The sequence below is a fragment of the Kwoniella shivajii genome, chromosome 6, assembly GCF_035658355.1.
Source record: "Kwoniella shivajii chromosome 6, complete sequence".
NCBI classification, from domain to species: domain Eukaryota; kingdom Fungi; phylum Basidiomycota; class Tremellomycetes; order Tremellales; family Cryptococcaceae; genus Kwoniella; species Kwoniella shivajii.
This window is the reverse complement of record NC_085913.1, coordinates 204,408-224,865: the sequence shown is the minus strand read 5'-3', so window position 1 is coordinate 224,865 and position 20,458 is coordinate 204,408. Positions and strand designations below refer to the sequence as shown.

At 44.1% G+C, this 20,458-nt stretch overlaps 7 protein-coding genes across 7 annotated transcripts; 2 read left to right on the top strand and 5 right to left on the bottom strand.

Moving 5' to 3' along the window:
* Positions 1–388: 388 nt before the first annotated feature.
* Positions 389–4,203, bottom strand: IL334_004583 (uncharacterized protein; the record flags this gene model as incomplete). Its single annotated transcript, XM_062936300.1, has 14 exons — positions 389–476; positions 535–623; positions 677–754; positions 805–1,288; positions 1,374–1,592; positions 1,647–1,743; positions 1,797–2,292; positions 2,350–2,504; positions 2,556–2,749; positions 2,822–3,404; positions 3,487–3,601; positions 3,658–3,741; positions 3,799–3,993; positions 4,108–4,203. The coding sequence occupies 14 exons, from the start codon at positions 4,201–4,203 to the stop codon at positions 389–391; spliced, it is 2,973 nt and encodes a 990-aa protein (XP_062792351.1).
* Positions 4,204–4,620: 417 nt separating this feature from the next.
* IL334_004582 (uncharacterized protein) lies at positions 4,621–8,145 on the bottom strand (the record flags this gene model as incomplete). Its single annotated transcript, XM_062936299.1, has 9 exons — positions 4,621–4,695; positions 4,760–4,876; positions 4,953–5,034; positions 5,111–5,598; positions 5,663–5,748; positions 5,830–5,948; positions 6,004–6,511; positions 6,576–7,764; positions 7,852–8,145. 9 exons carry the CDS (start codon positions 8,143–8,145, stop codon positions 4,621–4,623), a joined length of 2,958 nt encoding a protein of 985 aa, XP_062792350.1.
* A 587-nt stretch (positions 8,146–8,732) lies between these two features.
* Positions 8,733–9,496, bottom strand: IL334_004581 (uncharacterized protein; the record flags this gene model as incomplete). Its single annotated transcript, XM_062936298.1, has 4 exons — positions 8,733–9,108; positions 9,179–9,278; positions 9,343–9,363; positions 9,421–9,496. 4 exons carry the CDS (start codon positions 9,494–9,496, stop codon positions 8,733–8,735), a joined length of 573 nt encoding a protein of 190 aa, XP_062792349.1.
* A 345-nt stretch (positions 9,497–9,841) lies between these two features.
* Positions 9,842–11,384, top strand: IL334_004580 (uncharacterized protein; the record flags this gene model as incomplete). The annotated part of the gene is made up of 8 exons (XM_062936297.1): positions 9,842–9,863; positions 9,947–9,975; positions 10,037–10,087; positions 10,193–10,319; positions 10,398–10,522; positions 10,590–10,715; positions 10,810–10,986; positions 11,148–11,384. 8 exons carry the CDS (start codon positions 9,842–9,844, stop codon positions 11,382–11,384), a joined length of 894 nt encoding a protein of 297 aa, XP_062792348.1.
* A 120-nt stretch (positions 11,385–11,504) lies between these two features.
* Positions 11,505–13,023, bottom strand: IL334_004579 (uncharacterized protein; the record flags this gene model as incomplete). Its single annotated transcript, XM_062936296.1, has 7 exons — positions 11,505–11,635; positions 11,706–11,781; positions 11,861–12,093; positions 12,167–12,391; positions 12,471–12,587; positions 12,675–12,825; positions 12,931–13,023. 7 exons carry the CDS (start codon positions 13,021–13,023, stop codon positions 11,505–11,507), a joined length of 1,026 nt encoding a protein of 341 aa, XP_062792347.1.
* A 247-nt stretch (positions 13,024–13,270) lies between these two features.
* On the top strand, positions 13,271–16,413 carry IL334_004578 (uncharacterized protein; the record flags this gene model as incomplete). Its single annotated transcript, XM_062936295.1, has 10 exons — positions 13,271–13,502; positions 13,581–13,646; positions 13,705–14,048; positions 14,108–14,161; positions 14,227–14,304; positions 14,361–14,376; positions 14,432–14,554; positions 14,605–14,723; positions 14,781–16,122; positions 16,202–16,413. The coding sequence occupies 10 exons, from the start codon at positions 13,271–13,273 to the stop codon at positions 16,411–16,413; spliced, it is 2,586 nt and encodes an 861-aa protein (XP_062792346.1).
* Positions 16,414–16,582: 169 nt separating this feature from the next.
* Positions 16,583–19,197, bottom strand: IL334_004577 (uncharacterized protein; the record flags this gene model as incomplete). Its single annotated transcript, XM_062936294.1, has 2 exons — positions 16,583–18,891; positions 19,074–19,197. 2 exons carry the CDS (start codon positions 19,195–19,197, stop codon positions 16,583–16,585), a joined length of 2,433 nt encoding a protein of 810 aa, XP_062792345.1.
* Positions 19,198–20,458: the final 1,261 nt, after the last annotated feature.

Sequence of the window (20,458 nt, the reverse complement as noted above, 5' to 3'; positions counted from 1 at the left end):
TTGACACCGGTCCGGGCGACAGAAGTCCGTTTAGTCTAACCACATTTGTGAGAAGGGCACAAGATGAAGCGAAAGAAAGGCCGATGGTCGCTCGGACTGAAGAAAGGAGGACGAGACAATACGTCACGGTCTTCTCCGAAATCCTTGAATCGCAGAGCAGAACTCTGCTGTGATAGGTCAACATTGCGGCATGCGGTATGAAGGAACGCAGCAGACCTTCCATGGATTATCTCATGATCACAACCAGAAGCAACTGGTCTCTGCGGACTTGCTGCTCTACAACGCAATGCAGAATAGGAGTTTGACGCGAGCACATTGGACTGACATACAGATCGCACAAAGTCGGCGCATGGGCTGGTAGGACTCATCACTAAGCGCATGCATAGTTCTACATCAAGCTGACCCGTGTCCCGGTCCCTCTTCCAAGATCTCCATTGCCCATCTTTCCATCCCGTTCATTCACAAAAGATCGATAACTGTCAAATGACAGTCAGTGGCAGGCTCGACTGATTTATGATCCGATATCCCACTTACATCGATTGTAAACGCCTTCTATCGGCAATAGGGACTGAAGGTCTTGTGCTAGTAAGCGACCGCATGAGGTGCTCGTGCGTGATGAGTGGCTACGCCAAATCGTCAGCTTTATTTGAGCTCGGTGCTTGGAAGATCAATATACCTTGACAGTCTCTTTTCTCCGGTTATCCTCAATGGAATCCGTGATTCTGCGTGAGTTATTCTTTGTCATAACCTCGATCTGTTCGACTGTCAACTTGATACGTCTTGATAGAAGAAGGATGAACTCACTCTGTCTGACATTTCTGCTCTGATAGCTGCGGAGCCAGGCTCGCCGTCAGGTACAAGCTGTTTATACTTGTCTTTAGCTTGCGTTTCCACGCCATTTGCCATGGCTTTTCCTGTTTCCTGATTATCGGGTTTTCGATCGTCCAGTGTCGAGTGGATGACCTCCAGATGAGCATTGTAGACCACAGCTTGAAGATCTGCACCTGACATTCCCTCAGTTTTTTCAGCTAATTCTTCCCAGTTCACATTTGCTGAAAGATTCAAATTCTTGGCGATTGATTGGAGTATTTCTCTTCGATCGTTGCTTGAAGGCATATCACAAAGTATCGATTTATCTAGCCTTCCAGGACGAAGTAGAGCAGGGTCGATCAAGTCCGGTCTTGACGTGGCCGCCAATACATATACACCGCTTAGTCCTTGTGCACCATCCATCTCCGTAAGAAGCTGGTTAACTACTCTATCTGTCACACCTGTCGAATCGTGGCCTCTGTTGGACCAATCTCCGATCAGTCCTGGTCCGTAAGATTATTCCGCTGGCTGTAGCGGGGCGAGTAATTCAAGGTATGGCTTACCTTTTCGGTGCGACACTATCAAACTCATCAAAAAACAGAACACAAGGTTTCGCTCCAGTGGCTCTCTCAAACAGATCTCTGACGGCTTTCTCACTTGCCCCGATATACTTGTTGAGGATTTCCGGACCTTTCACGGATATAAAATTGAGACCACATTCTCGAGCAACAGCGGAGGCAAGAAGTGTTTTACCACATCCAGGATATCCGTACAGCAGTAAGCTGACAAAGGTTTCAGTTTGCCGCGCTCGAAAGTGGACGAGGAAGTTTACGCACCCTGACCTCAACCTTAACGGGCAACTAGCGAATATTTGCGCATATTTCGTTGGCCATTCAAGCGTTTCTCTAAGCACTGAACGGGGTTCATGCAGCCCTAATAGCGAGACACATCAGCTGAACGTTGCACGAAGGATGATGTACACTCACCGCCGATATCGCTCCATTGAGTATCGCTCTTCTGTAAACTCACACCTCTCAGACTGAGGGGTGTGAAAGATTCTTGAGCAAGAACGAAATCTTCCATTACGAGCTGCGCTGTGTTTTCAGATTTCGTAGACCGTATTATGCTTTGTTGAGTCGCATTTCCAACTAAATCCACTAAGTCGGCGATAGAGTATCCCTCTGTGCTGCCTCCCAATGAGACGTAATCTAGTCGCTCTTCACTATATCCGTCCACAACCTGCGGATAACCCAAAGGATTCCGCGTCTCAACTATAAAACGTATGACGTCTTGTCTGACTTCCTTTGTTAACGGCGGTATCTTCATCGTTCCTCCGAACAGATGTTTCGAATTCAAGATTGGATGAAGGGAAGTGCTGCTCGTTGATGTGATGAGCACCAGTACACCTGAAGGTAGATTGCAGCCAGAGAAAAGGCGGCAGAAGTGATCGACCAGTATGGCAGGATTGGAAGAGGAGTTCAGCTAAGATCAAAAAATTTAATGAGCTCTTCGAAGCCAGTCTTCGAGTGTCTCGCTTACCTCTGATTCTGGTCCCAGTAGGATATCCAATCCATCCAAAATCAGACAACACGGTGCTCTCGACTGAGCATTCTCTATCCACCCTGATATGGTCTCCTTGATAGTCCCCAATCGACCTCCAGGATCTAGTTTTCCAACGTCTTCATACAAAGTTTCTGTTGATCTTATGAGCTTAGTCACATACAGAAATGATCGCAGACGCTTACCAGTCAATGTCGTCCTTTCTCTTTCAAGCTGCTCGGCTATCTGTTTAACTACGGTTGTTTTTCCCGACCCCTTATTTCCTAAGATTAAAAGCGGTCTGTTCGATCCAGATGACTTGGGTCGAGAAAGAAAAGTGACAGCATCGTCGATAGTTTGCTTTGTGCCAGGTAAGACTGAGGTGGGCAAAGTTTCAGGCCTGAAATACGAAGTCAATAGAATGTCTCATGATGTTTGCACCAATATGTTTTGTTGACGCGATGTCACTCACAAAGCCGAGGCTACTTTACTTTTCCCGCCTTTTCTCTTTCCTTGGCCAACTTTTACTCTGACTTTTCCCCAATTGCTCTCCCACTCTTCTGTTCCACCAAGAACAGTCATACATCCATCCGGCATTTCCTGCCATCCGACAAGCTGAGCATGTGATTCTCTGACAGTATTTTCTTGGTCTGGACCGTCTCCAACAGGGACAGGGATAGACCTATCCGCCTTCTCTCCTCTATCGTTCTCACCGATCGAGGTAACTATGACATCGAGTACGTCACTGTCGAGTTTCAGTCTGCGCTTGATCGTCTTCAGTGTGCCAGGAGAACATAAGACTACTTTATCACCTGCGACTTTGGGAGGAAGGCTTAAGGCACCCCATCCAGAAGCTATACGAGGTGGAATCAATCTTATTTTCATTCCCTTATCCGTCTTTTTTATGCCGTTGACTTTCTCATTCTGTATCACAGTGTTATCTGAATTAACAGTCTTTGTGTGAGCCATTCCTCTTGGTCTGGGAGCGACATAAACCTCCGTGTCAATATTGACCAATACAGCATCTTTGATTGATGGGGAAGGACTGGTCTCGTCTATGATCATCAGTCGTTAGCGTTGAGAACCGGCAAGGAAGTTCCAGACAAACTTTTGTGCGGAGTAGAGTGGGACACTTACCGACTCTAATCCTAATCTTTGTCTTCCCCGCGACCCAAACATCGATTTCTTGACCTTTTTGAGCGGCTCGCAGCTGAGACAGAAGATGAGTCTCTAGAAAAGAAGCGTGTTGTTCCTATGTGGACCAAATGGTTTAGTTGATGTAGTAACATCATGACACACGCAACGCACGAGTATTTCCCAGTCATCTGATGTCAGCGGGGTGACCGAAACCGAAAGTGCTTTCGTCGGATTATGTATCACACTAATTTCGACCTACACCCAGTACCCATAAGTATCTGTTCGCATATGACGTGCAGGAGAGAAGCTCACCAGAGTACCTTCTGTCCATCCAAGTGACAAAGCTACCTCCGGGTCAATCTCGATACTTTCAAGTCCGTTGCCAGCTTGCGAGAGAGATGAAGAAGCTGCTAGACCTGACCATCCTAGATAAGCTGGTTTAGGTTGACGTGAGGAGGATGATGAAGGTGAGAGGGGTAATAGGTGCAGGATCAGAGATTGGGGGCGCTGTCGTCATAGGGCTTAGATTGTCAGCGCTTGTTCGTTTAGGGTCCTCCTCTAATTCAGCGGATTCTAACAGAGTTCCACGACAAGACAGTGATGACGAGTAGACGGACTTACCGCTTGTTGTTGAGCCAATTGAGCGAATAGCGAAAGGGGTAGATGAACGAGGTTTGACCGTAAAGAGCGGTATTTTACCGCTGCTTTCCGAGCCATTATGTAGGGTAGAATAGCACTTTGACCGGTTCCCTCCTATTCAGGACTTCAAGGTGTCTGGGATTAATCAAATTGACATGCTCTTGTAAGTATGGAATATGCAAATTGAAGACATCAACATCGTTTGTGTCTCGCTTCTGTCTTTCAAGCTAACTTCGGCAAATGGGATCACTAACTCAAGCGGACCACGTGGGATCTGATTCCGCCGATTCCAAAAACCACAGTGCGAATACATGCATCAAATGAAGACTTTCACATCGTACAGAAAAAATACATTGTCCGTTTATCGTACAGAATCAAAGTGTAATCAGGGGTAAATTGCAGGGGCAGAACTAGGGGCGTATCGTTGATATGAACATCACACAGAAAAAGAAAGGGACAAAGAGCGGCATTTCAAGGCTGGTATCCAGTGATCCCTTAGAAGGCGAACAAAGCCGCCCCTTTCTTTCGTCCGAAAGAGTAAATCAATAGACCTGAACCAAATAGACCAACCTGCGCGAATGATCACATTAGTCTACAGCTGCTACCACGCTCGATGGAGAAGGTTGTATCTTACGGTGATACCAATTGCGACTTGAACCATTCTGAAACCGATGATCAAACCTTGTGAATACGAATCACTATGATGGGGATTGGTCGTCATTGCTAAACCACCGGCAGCTGCTATACCGGACTGTCAAAGAAAGGAGTGTACTGTTCAGCTGGATGTTGTGGAAGCATCTAAATCAGCCTGGTGGAAAGACACTCACGGGAACCAAGAACAAAACACCGGGTACCATCGAAGTAAATGCTGTTCCTCCAAATACTCTCGAATAGATGTTACCCATAATACTATAATTGCATCAAGTCAGCCCTTTCCTGAGGTGTATATGCGACAGAGAAGAGATGGGTTTGTGATTAAACTCACCCGATAACGAAAGCACCTAGTGCAGAAACAACATCACTTCTATCGAAGATATAGTGATTTGCCAAGGCGTTGGTCAAATATCCAATACAACATATAAAGCACATGACAGGTAACTGCCTACTTCTTAGTGGCTGCATATTCCACATACTTAGCAGGACACTGAATATGGGAATGAACAAGATCAAATAGATCTGCGGCATTCCTTGTCTCCACCAAGGCCAATCTGGATCCCGTACACATATGACCGCTCCTTGGTTGAGGTTAGAAGTGATTTGATCCGTTGTCGCATTTGAGAATGTGAAGGTTCCATTGAACAAAGGCATTGGTAGACCGGTAGTATCCGATGTCATATTCAGCATCGTATCGGATAAAAATGATCCATGGATAGTCACGTAAGACTGTGCTGCTCGAGCAGCAACCTGCGAGGCCGTTCGAGCGGATTTGTCAAATACGTAGAACAGATCAGATCCAATCGTGATACCGAAACCCTGTACAGCAGCGAGTTCAGATTGCACAGCTCGACCGAGTATAGTAGAGGGATGAATAGCTCACCAAGAACAGGGAGTAGATGATCGCGTAAACCATTCGAACGGAACCTGACATGATATTTTTCGAAGCAAGTTCGAGCGATCCACATACTGATGTTAAGCGTCGAAAGTAGGGTAGAATCAGCGTCAAGGACAATTTTATAATCCAGTCCGCTCAGTTCTGGAACTCACGAATAGTATATCCGGGCAAAATCAGCACCACACCGGCCGATACTACAGCTTGATAGCAGAAAATACCGGTCGTTGATAACCCTCGCGCCGTGAATGAGACGATAGTTGCAATGGAGATTCTATATGGTATGAGTCTTCAGTGTTGCTCGATACGATTAAAGATGAATCACTCACTCGAAGATGTTGGAGTACATAGCACTCTTGCTTGCTACATGCAATTGCATGAAACTCAACAGGATACCCAAAGCACCACTGGCCAATCCGTCCACAAAACTTCCGCCAAAACCAACTGGAGCGATCAAACCGGAACACAAGAAAGCAAGTATCATCCTTTGCCAAAGATTATACTCCATTGGGGCTTTTATCAGAGCATGAATTAGTCTGGTACCTTCTGAAGCGTCCATCTCATCGTGAACAACGCTCTTGTAGATATTGTGGACTTTATGGAGTTTCCCTAATTCCAATCCACCTCCGTGAACTTTAACGAAGTGGGTCTCAGATGTTCTGGTGTCCATATCACCAAAACTTGCAATTACGATCGAAGGGAAGTGAATGAATTGGGCGTCAATTTCAAGAACCAATGCAGTGGCCGACAATTGTGATTCGATTCGATGGGAAGGTGCCCCAAACGTCATCAAGGCTTTGGCTAATTTCAGAACGAACTGTTGTCTTGTAAGGATATCTATTGAGTGAGAATGACTATCAATCATCCGTTCGGGTACACAAAAGTCAGGAGAAGTACGCACCCGCAACATGTAGTTGAATACTAGCTCTTCTTTTCTTCTTGCCTCCAGGGTAAAGACTATCATCCGTGTTGGTCCTCATGAATGGTAAATCCGATAAACTGTTTCTTCTATGTTTCTTCTTCTTTTGCCCAGTAACCCTTGGGTCATCGGGATCCAGTTCATCTTGACCATAGACAGTTGAAGCTGAACTGCCCAGTCTTCTTAAACCTAAAGATTTCATTGTAGGCAACATTCCTGGTCCAGAAGAGGCTCCGAAAGCTGATTTTGATGAAGCTTTTCTTTGCATCGTATTGGTTCTTCCAGTCAATCTCAATAACTGTGAAAACACTCCCCCTTTTACGTGGTAGGATGAAGTGTCATCATCATCGTCCTCCTCTAACTGTCTTGTAGTTCTTCTTCTCATTCCTCCACTTGCGTTAGGAATATTGAGTTTCGAAGAGTCGCTTAAGCTTCTTTGTCTTCTTGGGAGAGGTTCAGGTCCTGGGGAATTGACGTATTTCGATTTGACTTTTTCATCATACAATGTGCCTTCTGAATCACTTCTTTCCTTTTGATATCCACCTTCAGCCCATAACCTATCTTTACCAACATCATAATGGTCGTTTCTTCTTTCTTGGAACCTGGAATCTCTTCGATCAGGAGGAGGGTACTCCTCCAAATAAGGAGGTACAGGTGAATACCTTCTTTCACCGAACGTACCTCTATTCCCCGGTGAATATAAGTCATTGTCCTTATTACCTGGAGTTTGCGGACGAGGTGAGTTTCCTTTAGGGGATTGGGCTGGTACAGAGAACCTATGTTGTTCTAGCAATCTTCTGGGTGGAGTATAACCTATATTAGGAGCTGAGGATCTAGCTGTTCTGTTAGGAGTGAAAGGCGGTTCTTGTTCAACGTAATATCCTGCTCCTGAAGTCTCATTATTATTACCGGGTAGATGATCTCGTTGGACCAAGGAAGACCTCAAAGCTGATGAGGGTGGTCTGTAAGGTGATGGTGCATCTTCACGGTATGGTTGAGTAATCGAGTCTCTGGGAGAAGCAGAAATTTGTTGATGATATTCTTCTTCGGTGGAATGAAGTGTATCCAGTGTAGGTCGATGTTGAGCAGATGACCATCTTCTACTCCCAACAACCTTAGGTGGAGTAGATGTATATCCATCGTGTGCAGCCTGTTGCTGTTGTTGCTGCTGCTGCAGTTGTTGTTGTCTTTGTTGTAACTGTTCTTGCTGGAGATGTTGTTGATACTGCTCATCATGATATTGTTGTATCTCCTCCACCTCCGGAATCTGTCGATAGTAGCCTGGCTGAACAGGAGTTGGATCATCAATCGATTCGCTTAATTCTATAGGTTCAGAATGGAATGAATAAACGTTTGAATCGCAGTATTCCCCTTCTTGAGCATCCGAATAGGTAGATACGATCGATGATCTAGCAGGGACAGCATCGTGATTATGAGCAGGGAGGAAATCAGATGGATCGGATCGAATAGGAGCTAATTCTTCGCGAGAGAACCGGACTTTGGAATCTTTCCTGTCCCCTGGCTTGAGCGCCGGACGGGGTGGTTGCGACATTTTGAAGTATTGGTCAGGGGTTTCAGATGAGGTCGAAGCTCTATGTTGGTTCCCAGGATGATGAGGACACTTATAAGTTGTCAATTGTGGATTTGGAGCCTGATGATACGAAGAGTGGTGATCCAGATTTCTGTTAGGGTGATATAGAAAAGGAAAGGGGTGGATCAATCAAGGATAGGGAGATGAAAGAGTGGATCCAAAGTGATATAAACAGCTGTTTGCATCCCGATAATCTTTCACTCGGATAGACGATATCATTTGAGGCTTGTCATATTCCATGGTTATCAGCCACCTTGACCATGACTGGAGCAAGGAATATTATGATCTAGACTGGGATACTTGGCTTGTCACACTTTGCGTCACTCGTCAGCATAGTACGAAACCATAAGATACCCGAATGTCTCGGTGTCCCTCACATTCTTCAGATCATGCACATAGCTCGTATGTGTACATCAGATGGGAATGACAAGGAGAACAGACGATATGAGGAATAGAAAGTCTTCTTCTGTATCTGGCAGCGGGATCAGTTTGGTATTCTGATCATTGATTGTTATACATCCATATTCCTATGATTAGATCAAACCTACTCATGCGCCCTTCAAATCATACTTCAGTTCTTCCAACATATCCAGTTTCATTTCTGATTGCCTCTCTGCTCTTCTTTGCATATTCACTGCACCTGAAACCAGAGCAGGCATAATCCACCTAGCCATCTCACCAACTTCCATAGGTTCCATGCCTGCTCCTGATGATGGTAACGATAGGTTATATCGGATGTAGATGGCACAGACAGATACGGTAAGTTCAACCGAAAGCGTATAAAGATGAATATCAGGTGAAATCGGCTCGATGGGTAACCAACGTGGAGTTATTGAAAATGGGAGTAATAAAAGTTGGATGACTGCTAGAATACAGAATATAGGGTTTGGGGATGGCGTATGTTCAAAGAACTGCATTATCGATCTATGAGACGCAGGATATGAGGCATAAGTATGGGGACGGTCCCAAATCCATGAACGGGATGCTATCTCACATGATTGTAGCGATTAATACCCCTACATCCAAAACCATTTGAGCTTGTTTGTTGTCCATTGAGTTCTTTTGTCGCAGCAAACGAATCTCCTCACTTTGAGCTAGGCGATCGAAAGAGCACGTCAGCGATCAGCGAATTTCAGAGATCTTGCTATGTCAGCTTACTTTGTTCGTCTAGTACCTGACCTGAGCCCGTTGAGTCAGCGATCATGGCTATATTATGGAAATCTGAAACCCGCTTACTTGGGACTAAAGGCTCTTCCTCCTCGATTTGAGCATTTCGTTGAGCCTTAGTACGTTGCCTTACATGCTTGGACATCTTTCACCTACTTTGAAGATATTGCTTTGTGGGAATTCTGGATCATTGATCAGAGTTGAACAGCAGTCAAGTAATAGGTCATTTTCACCAAATTCGAACCAAACACAACGTAAGCGAAAATAGTTAGGCATGGGAAACTGGTTCAAGGAGAAGTCAGGGCGCCTTCGAGTCTCTTGCTCTTCAACGAGCCTAATTTGAACATATGCTAGCTTTCTCCGCATCATCATCGCTTCAGACGCGCGTCCACCGTACAACAATGAGGACAATTCTTACATTTCATGATGTTATACAGACAAAAGCATCTTCAATCTCAGTCCATTTCATCTCTTATATCATCAACTCATCATGTCAAGATCATATGACCGAGGTGAGCTCCATCTATCTTGATGTCAGAAGAGCTATCTGCAGTTGAAACCCGAAGAGTCCGCTAACGACTCTTGCTACGTTCAGCGTTGACCGTCTTCTCTCCCGATGGACATGTGAGTTGAGCTGGACAGTTTGTCCCACATCTATACCCTCTTACTGACAGTTGCCTGCTAGCTTTTCCAAGTCGAATACGCCCTAGAAGCTGTGAAAAGAGGAACATGTGCTGTGAGTTTGACCGTCATTCCCCGACTTCAACGTCCCATTCCATCGGCATCCACTGGATCGATAACCTATGAGTGCTAAGTGTGGACGCTGATCAATCATTTGTAGGTCGGAGTGAGAGGATCATCATGTGTTGTACTTGGAGTAGAGAAGAAGTCCACACTGCAATTGCAAGATCCTAGAACGGTTAGAAAGGTGGCCATGTTAGATGATCATGTTTGTGTTGCTTTCGCAGGTAAGTATCCCACTCATTCTCATATTTCATGATACATCGAACTGACTGGAGGCTGACGTGTTTTGGAACGTAACATAGGTTTGACAGCAGATGGTCGAATTCTGATTGACAAAGCAAGAGTCGAATGTCAATCTCATAGATTAACAGTGGAAGATCCGGTCAGCATAGAATATATTACGAAACATATTGCAGGTATCCAACAGGTCAGTGATTTCAGTCTGGTTGTATCACTGAAGTTCTCAAGACTGACTATGTTTTGGTGTGGCATAGAAATATACACAATCAGGTGGTGTTAGACCTTTCGGAATATCAACATTAGTAGTTGGTTTTGACCCTCATGACACCATACCAAGGTTATATCAAACTGAACCCAGTGGTATCTATTCAGCATGGAAGGTCAGTCTATCTTTTTCCTTTTACTCCTCTCGAAATGTGGCTGGGGATCTCATACAATGGATCTTGCGGACTGAACGAGTTCTCTGATGTATAGGCATGTGCGATCGGTCGAGCGTCAAAGACTGTCCGAGAGTTCCTGGAAAAGAACTATACAGAAGAATTGGCTCGTGATGACGCTATCAAACTTACGGTCAAATCATTACTTGAAGTAGTACAGACTGGAGCGAAGAATATCGAAATTAGTGTGATGGAGAAGTATGGTGTCATCACTGTAAGTAACGTCCCTTCTCCACGATGTCTTCCGGCACATCTGCTCTTTCTGTATGGTGTACCTTGCCAGCTACTGCTCTTTCCTGTTGCGACATTGTTTCACCCCTTTGTCTGTTTCACGCCTAGCTTTTCAAGTACTAATCAAAGTGGACATCCATATAGAACCTCGAACAATCAGAAATCGAGAAAATTGTAGCCACCATTGAATCTGAGAAAGAAGCAGATGCTGAACGCAAAAGACAAAGACTCGCGGCTATTCAGGCAGGTCAAGCAAGTATGGCAATGGGTTCACGAGCTTTATCTGGCAATCAAACTCCTACCGCCGGTGCAAGCGCAGACACAGGTGCAGGTGGAGAGGGTCACGCATCTGCTCCAGGTGAGGAGAGTGGTATTCAATAGAATTTGAATGATATCTGTAAATGTTCTGAGTAAGGTTCGACGCAAAATCGAAAGATGATAGAACAACATGGAAATGTCATCAATGCATGTAAATACAATATGAGAAATATGCGCTCTTGATTAGGGATAAGAATCCATCCGCTTAAGAGTTTCGTAAGGTTTCCTCAGATTCAATTTGTCGATTAATGTAGCTGGCATACAATAAACTGGATCTATATCTTGTAATCCTGGATAACCAAGTAATGATAGTCCTGTCAACAACGTGTTACAGTCAGCGTCAGCTCTCCTGTTCTATCGTCAGAGTCGGAGATTGATATTCACCTGCTACTCCGAAAATGGTATGAAAGACATCGACCCAATCTCCTGGTCTATCTGCTATTCCACCGTCTTCTAGATCCTACAGAATCACAGAATTAGCATGTTACTGAGTTAACGAGCAAGGGGTCTGAGATAGGAATTAGAAGTTGATGACTTACTTGAGCACCGAGAATGAATTTTATCAATTTATCCTTATTGATCCAATCCAATTTACCTATTATTGATATTGAAGCCAGACACCACCATGAGTAACAGACATCTTCTAGCTTTTCTGGACGTCCATTCAAGCCTCCATTAGGTAATTGCCTTTCAGATAACCATGCTCCCAATAATGGTACATCTATCAAGTCTTGTCTGTCCAATATAGATAATGCCGCTGTACAAACCCATACTACGTTTGAAGCAGAACATCAGCATAAGCACTCAAGTTGAATGAGACAGTCTCAACAAAACAGTTTACTCACCTTGTCCAGAATGACTTTCTGCTCCTGGAACTCTACCGAATCCGCCATCGAAATTCCTACATCTACTTATATAATCCACTATAGCTTCTCTCTTCTTTGTGGGTATGTAATTTAACCTTCCAAGAAGTGATAAGGATGACAAACAGATATAAGTAAATCTAGTATCTATCTCACCCCATGAATCGCCAGATACTGATCCATCGGGATTTATGCGTTCTAGTAGGACTATCAATGCATTAGCTTGACCCATCCCGCATTTCAAATGGCCTTGTGGGAATCATGACATAGTCAAAATCAAACATACATTTAGTAACACCTTCAATGTCTATACAATCGACTACATCTTGCATTAACATAATTTGTATACCTGACAAAGTAGCTAATATATGTCCATCGTGTCCCGGATGTGGCCCAAATGACCCTATAGATCGAGCAGCATTTCATTTCACAGGTAAATCGACCATTTCTTTACAAGAATATCAAACTGGGACCGACATTTCACACTCACCAGACTCGTGGTCCCAGCATGATAACACATATTCAATCACACCTTCTCTATCCAACGCGCTCGGTTCTCCCATGATATGCGAAGCCGTCAATCCCCAATATATACCATTTAGTCGAAGGTGGGATGTCAAGTGATACGCCAAGTCTTGTCTCTGTCCGTCAATGATAACGTCAGCAGGCAAGTCCAGCATGAGATGAGAAGTGTCTTGGGATAGCAGAAGCATGAGAATGTCTGGGGATGATGTGCCGTCGCTCACCTTGTCTAGATTTTGGATATACTTTATATGCAGTGGAGTATCGAGCTTCATAGCTGATGATGTCGCTGAGCTGTCACTTGTCATATAGCTCATGGTCGTATGAAAACGCTGAAAATGTGGATTGCAGATACCCAAGAAAGAGTCGTATTCATCTGGATGTTGATGATATCAACATTGTCCCATGGTGACAAGTGGAGGTCATCCAGCGGCGAAAAACATAGTGTGAGGAGTGAATTATCTATCCTCATTTCTTCCTCTTTCTCTCGTGATGAACTCCACATCAACCATCAATGATATGACCAATCGTATTCTCGATGACATGGTAGCCACCATTTGAACGATGGACCGGATAACTCCTCTCCCCACCCCTACAACGACGACGATCCGCTCTTCGCTGATCATACCTACATTTCCTCAAATCCTCTCAGAATTAGTCCAAAATTCTTTGGATGCGAATGCGAGATATATAGATATAGCACTTTGCCTGACTAAAGGTGAGGAGAGTATGAGGGTGGAGGATGATGGCTGTGGGATCACGCAGGCTGGTTTGAGGAAGATTGGAAAAAGGTTTAGTAAGTTTCCCCTTCATCATACAATGGGTGAAATATTGTCCGATATCCCTCACGGATTTAGCTAATATCGAGATGCAGGGACAAGCAAAACTCTCAACGAATCCAATTTGGGCTCAGTAGACTCATATGGATATCGTGGAGAAGGTGAGATTTTTAACTTCTAGGATGGGGTGAATGCCAACAAGTTCATTTTCTCTAATAGCACTGTCATCCATATCCGCATTATCTTTATTCACGATAACCACCCGTCCTACTTCATCCGAGACATCATATACGAAGATTGTCAAATCGTCCAAAACACTTTATATGGGTATCGATCCTTCTCGAATTGTCTCTTTATCTAGCGGAACAATAATCAATGTTAAGGAAATATTCCATAATATCCCCGTGAGAAGAGAGGAGTTGTCAAGCATGAATGGGGAGACTCTGATTAGACAATGTAAGAAGATCATCGAGGTTCTAGCTCTGTGCAGACCTGGTATTGGATGGACTGTCTGGGAGCAGAAAGATACTGGAGGAAGGAAACTGTTGTTGGGTATCAGAAGCGTAAGCTCACTTCTTCCGATTTTGAGACTCCGCAGAACTCATTTGGTAGACTTTAATAGGCAAAATCGAGCGTACATATCTTCCGATCCCTGTATGGCAATGCTCTTGTTCAGGTAAGCTGGCTTTTGAGGTTATAGCAATGCATATGAGGTATATTAAAGCTGATCTTTCGTTATAGAGAGTGCAGAATATTCGCGTTTCAGCAGGTACTAAACGTGTGGATGGATTCATCAGTCTTTCAGGCGATTTCACCAAAGTGAGCCAGGCGAATGTCGGTTGACAGAAGATTCAGCTGATTCGTACAACGGGTAGATCCATCAACATTTGTGTAAGCTGAGTGTAACAGTACCCGCACGGAACTAGACTAATTCCAATCATGGCAGACATCAATAATTATCCCTTAGCTCGCTCAGACCTACACCTAGCCATCTCCAAGAAGTTCTCGGACAGTAGATTCTCGACTTATGCGTCTGCAGGAGACAACGATTTGGAATATATCGCTGGCGGTAAGCTGCGCGGGCTAGAGGCATGATTGTCACAGCTAACATTTCTTTAGGACAGAGAAGATCGCCTAGGAGAATGGAGAGACATCCAATCTACGTACTTAATGTTTCTATGCCTTCTGATGAAGTTGATGTTAGCTATGAACCTCAAAAGGGAATGTTAGGATATAAAGTGAATTTATCTGAAATGTGAGAGTATAAACAAAGCTCACAACCATGTGTACGATAGGATTACTCGAAAGTCAGAAATCTTATCTTGGCTGTTGTGGACGAATTTCTCAAGAAAAACGGATTTGGAACCGCATCGACGAAATGCGCCTCTCTGAGTCCCACGAAGCAGGCTTCCACGTGTATTGGTCTCCATGGTAAATCACCTCTTGGTAAAGATGTAATTGCGCCCTTTGCGCCCAGCGGAAATGAATGGGACTTGACAAGACCTTCTCCCTTATCTTTTACGGTCGAACATCCGTCGTCTTCTCCTATTCTGCCACTAGTCCTCGATACAATTCTTCCATCAGCGGATGTCAGCATGTCTTCTGCGACGAAGCACTCTCTTCAATCGTCCAGAGGCGATCTACGGTGTCCGGCAATTCCTGCTATACCTTCACAAGCTTTCATAAACCAAAGAAGAGATTTACCTACTACCCATGTCAACTATTCTCTTATCATTTCCGAAAAACCAGTCCGCAAGTCTCAATGGATTACGGACTTGGAGACAACACTCGATTTGGGTGTTTTACCTATCGCTTGCGGTTTGAAACGGAACCTCGACATCCTCCAGGGCGATAATCAATGTGGGAGTTGTCCAACAGAAGGTCTGCATTCTTCGTTTGCTCGACCTATAAATCCGGAGCCCAGAACCAGGATGTCTACATTGGACATTCAACTCACGCGATCATCACTGTCTAAATCATATATCATAGGGCAGGTGGATAAAAAATTTGTTTCGGTCATATTACCTACTCCGAAAGGTGAAAGAGCTCTAGTCCTGATCGATCAACATGCGGCGGACGAAAGAATATCGATTGAAAATATTCTCTCTTCCTTGAGTGCTGGATTTCGAAACGATAACATACCTACTACAAGACTAGAAATACCGATTAATATAGTCCTGACTTCCTCAGAAGCAAGAACATTGTCTTCACCCGAAAACTTGGATATATTCCGGAGATGGGGGATCCAGCTTTCTTTACCTGATCTGAATGATATACAAGGTGATTATGTCCAAATTGGGGTTTCAAAAATACCAAGTCTACTGTCCAGCAGGCTGGGTAGGAAGGAGGGAACTGAAATGATCAGATTGATCAGAGGTTATATACCTTCTTTAGAGGCTGATATGGACGAAATCAAAGCTTGGATCAGATCTTTCGCTAATGATGAGATTGCGGAAGAAGAGGAAGACATGGGTGAACATGTAGGAAAAGTAAATGATGGAGCTGGGGAAGACTGTATTGGACGTGATCAAGAGGTCGCGGAAGACCCTATTCCACATGAAGATGAGGGTATTGGTAAAGACATCAGGTTCATGCCTCGAGAAATGTTAGAGTTAGCAAATTCGAAGGCTTGTCGAGGTGAGTGAGGTTTATCCAATGGTCACATCTTTCGCACAGTCTGTATGCTCAGGTCGACTTATGTATCATACTTCTACAGGTGCGATCATGTTTCAAGATCCCCTAAATCGCGACCAGCAGATTCGTTTAACTACTCAGCTCAGCGATACCAAATTCCCCTTCATCTGCGCGCATGGGAGACCGAGCATGATTCCTTTGATCGCTTTGAAAGGTCCTACAGGAATGGCAAAAAAGTTGTCGAAGAGGGATATCGATTGGTCAAACTGGAAGCACAAGGTGAAGGGAAGTTAGGCTGTTAACATTAAGATGACTTTGGTAATTCCAAGCTGTATTTTGGTGCATGTTTTGTAGCTTTAGTGATTGCATTTTTTGGTAGTGATACAGTGGTTGCTTGTTGTATGCATATTGTCTTGTATATCGATCGTAATGCTCATCTTTCTCGTCGCCGTTGCACTCCGCTTCAACGTCCTTCCAATTCACCTTCCGCTTTCAACTCCTCGAACCAATCCTTCTTTTGCTCCTTCAACCTTTCGACAAATTGGCCAACTTCCTCTCTACTCCTACCATGGTCATTCTCCCTTCTACCGAACCTCAAGACTATCCTAGCACTTTCCTTATCTGGCGGCGGTACATTGTCGATGCCCATTTCGTCGAAAATAATCATACCAGCTTCCTCCAATTGGCCATTTCTACATAAACATTCCAACCAAGAATCGTAATGTTTTTTCTCCCAGATCAAATTCCACCTTTTTGCCCAGTTCCAAGCTTTTCTTCCTCTTTGTAAGGAATAACTCCAACCGCAAGCATCTAAAACCACGTTTATCGAAGCTGCGTAAGATTGTTTGACTGTCGTGATTGATTCTCTTGGTCTGCGTTGAATCAATTCATCCCAAACTTCGAAACACTCCGAAAACGCTCCCGCCCTAGCATAGGAATCCATCAATGACGATAAGAGTGGTATATCAGGTGATATCAATGGATCCAACTTGATTAAAGTATGTATATCTCGAATTGATTGTCCTAAATTATCTAATTGTTCTTCTACGCTCAATTCAGGCCCGTCTTCGTGATTGATCGTAGATATTGATGTAGAAGATGTAGAAGATATTGTTGCCGATCTTGCTTTCCGACGTAATCTAGTAGCTTGATATCCATATTGTTTCAGTAAACCAGCTAGAATATGTGAGCCGGGTTGATATCCTGCTTTATGCATATCTTTTAGCATTCCAATGAAATACTCTGGCGGCGGATAGGGCGATCGCTCCCAAGAGAGGTTCAGAAAAGTAGTTAAAATAGCTTGATAGCCTGATTCATCAATTAATCCAGGTGATAAGGCGTAGAAATGTGCATATACGTTGAAAGCACTTGGATGATCTTCGGATGACTTCATTAACATTATCAATAATGATATCAAATTAGTCGAAGTGATCTCAATTTGATGGTTTCTCATATCTGATAATAACCTAATAGCTATAATGGTTGAAGGTGGTTTGGATTTTGAACAAGCAACTAATAAATATTGATAAACAGTTGAAAATCTTGATTTCTCTCTCCGATTATGTAAAGCGTTACTTGAAGATAGGTAATCATCATATATCCTCATAGCGTCTGGTAACCTTGACGTTTTTCGAATATTGCATAATGGGATGATTATATTTCTTGCTAGTTCTGCTGATACCTCGATTCCTCTTGATAGGACTTCATGATATACTTCCATGGCTATATCCAGTGAATCATGCGATTTGACTTCTGATAGATACAATCGTACGATTTCGGCCCATACATCAGATGAGGCAGGGATATCACAGACTCTTTCAGCTGACTCTATAGATCCAATGATATCAGAAAGACCGACTGTAGATTTTGAGCTGATTTGTGATTGAAGATTTTGCAAAGAAAGGAATGTCAAAGCTTTTTGCGGAGCTGAAAGACCTTTATCCTTCATCCTTCCTATTGTTTCTTCCACTAGATCAGTATCTCCTCTAGCGATGTAGAGTTCAGCAATAGCATTCCACGTCCCGGGAGAAGGGATATTTGACATATCCCAACTCGTCGCGATCTCATTCGCTTTTTCTAATTCACCTAAAGAGATATATAAACGCATCAATTCAGCTTGAGTAGACCAATCCAGTACGACTCCATTTTCTTCCAGTTCCACCAGTAGGTCGTCCAGCTTGGCAATGGTTCTGGACCGTGTTGAAGTGGAATGCGAGTTACGGATAGAGCGGATCAAGAGAGCATAATCTGTATGGTCGAGTGAGGAGTGTTGACGAGCATGAGTCGCAATAGGTTCAACAAGGGACGGATCGTGTTTCGAAGCTGTCTGAAGGAGTATTCGCCAATCCACAGACTGGGGAGACATGGTTTGAGCCCAATCGAAAGCATCATTTACTGATCCACTATTACATAGACTTGTGATCAGTAATTTTTGATGTTCAGGAGTGATTGCGTATCCGAATCCATCAGGTAGATCCTGATATATCCTCTGTAGAAGCCCTAATGACTGAGAGGAATTTAGTTCCATCAAAAACCGCATTGCTTCTATTAGCTGTTCTTCTGATAGATACTGTCCTGCGTTAGGTGATGAGATGATGACATTGTAGGCGGACTGCAACTTATCGATCTGTGATGACGCGAGCGATGAGGTGAAGTCGGACGAGGCTTGCTCGGGTGAAGGACCTGAGGGTCCCTTGACACGGGAGAAGAACGATGTGAGAGGTGAGAATAGTGATGAAGTGGAATTATGTCGAGCGAAACCAGTCGATACAGCTAGAAATGAAGAGCGATGATTTATTAGTTGCGGAACAAGAACATGAATGTTGTATATCGCTTTCCGTCATATTCTTGGAGGCCTCGAGAATAATTTCTTGCTCAACCGATGAGTGACCGTTACCCACTGGCATCTTCCGTGTCTTCACTGCAAACAACCTGTATCCTCTAAAAATACTCACGAGTAACGGATCCTGCATTTCCTCCTAATCTCGATCTAGGCACTATGATCCCTCTCCTTATGGCCAACAAAGCATTTTGACGCCTGACTAAGCATGTCGGATTACACCGTGCTCGAAATGGCATCTGTTTTTATGCTTGTTTTGTGAGACTGTACCGTGTGCAATGGTGATTGGAAATGTCGAAAAGAAACGAAATGAGCGAGAAATCGTCGGTCGAAAAAGAGGCAAAGGAGGCCCCGCGCGAAGGATGAGATAAAAGTATAAAGGTCGAAGATGGTCGACGATAGTGGCGAGGTGGCAGGTGGTATTCTGTGCAGTGTCGACTACATGGTCACTGATATAATGAGATCCACATGGTTCTCCTTGACGAAATATCCACAACAGTAAACTTCGCCCTATCGTGAAGGAAAATGACTGTGCAGAAAACGACTGCTTGTCCAGACTCAGAGACAACATTCACCATCCAGGCGTCGGTGTATACTGTAGAAGAGAGTATAAGTTGACTGATCCTCGAATGTCTCACCTGACATACGAGTATGAGTCATTTCGACCTTGGACCAACCTTATCTCTCTGACAGTATTTTTACGGATCCGAAAAAGAGTCTGTCTGTCGCAAACCTCCCTGTCGTACTGCATACATATAAAGGATAAATAGATGAAAATATTTACTTAGAGATACTTCTATTTTCATTTCAATCGCTGGACGCACCCTCTTCTGATACACAGATCTACCATGAAGATCCTACCCGCCTCTACATACGGACGAGCTGTCGTCCCTTATCATTATCCTAAATCAACTTCTGACCCCAATCCTACTTTGCCACCCGACATACTTGACGAGATCCTCGACATGTCTGTTGAAGCCAGCTTTGGCGATCTGAAGACTGCGGTGAGGTTGAGTCCTGATTATCACTCACGATACTGCCCAAAACTATACCGTCATTTGAAGATGACTCGATACTCTTGGCAATCCTTTCAAAATTACATCATCCCAAACGCTTCTGTGAACACGAAGTATTACACCAAGGAGGCCCGCAGATTATTTCTGGAGAATCATCAGAGAGGTCATCGACGCTGGGTATCCATTTGCCAGTCTGCGGTATATTTGCATCTCATCTACTCAGGGGCAGAAGTGCTAGCAGCCGCGCTATACGAACTTGACTATTACAGAGGAGCAGGACATGTGGATCATTGTAAACCATTAGCTCTATTCAAAAACGTCCGGGTTTTGGTTTTTGGTCCCCAAGCTATACCGCAATTCTATCGTACAGACAATGGATGGCCCCGTAAATCGCAAGACATCGTTGATCAGATCGCTAGATTTGTCAAACCCAGGGATATCTGCATTACATACCCTCCTACTACATGGGCCTGGACTTCCACTA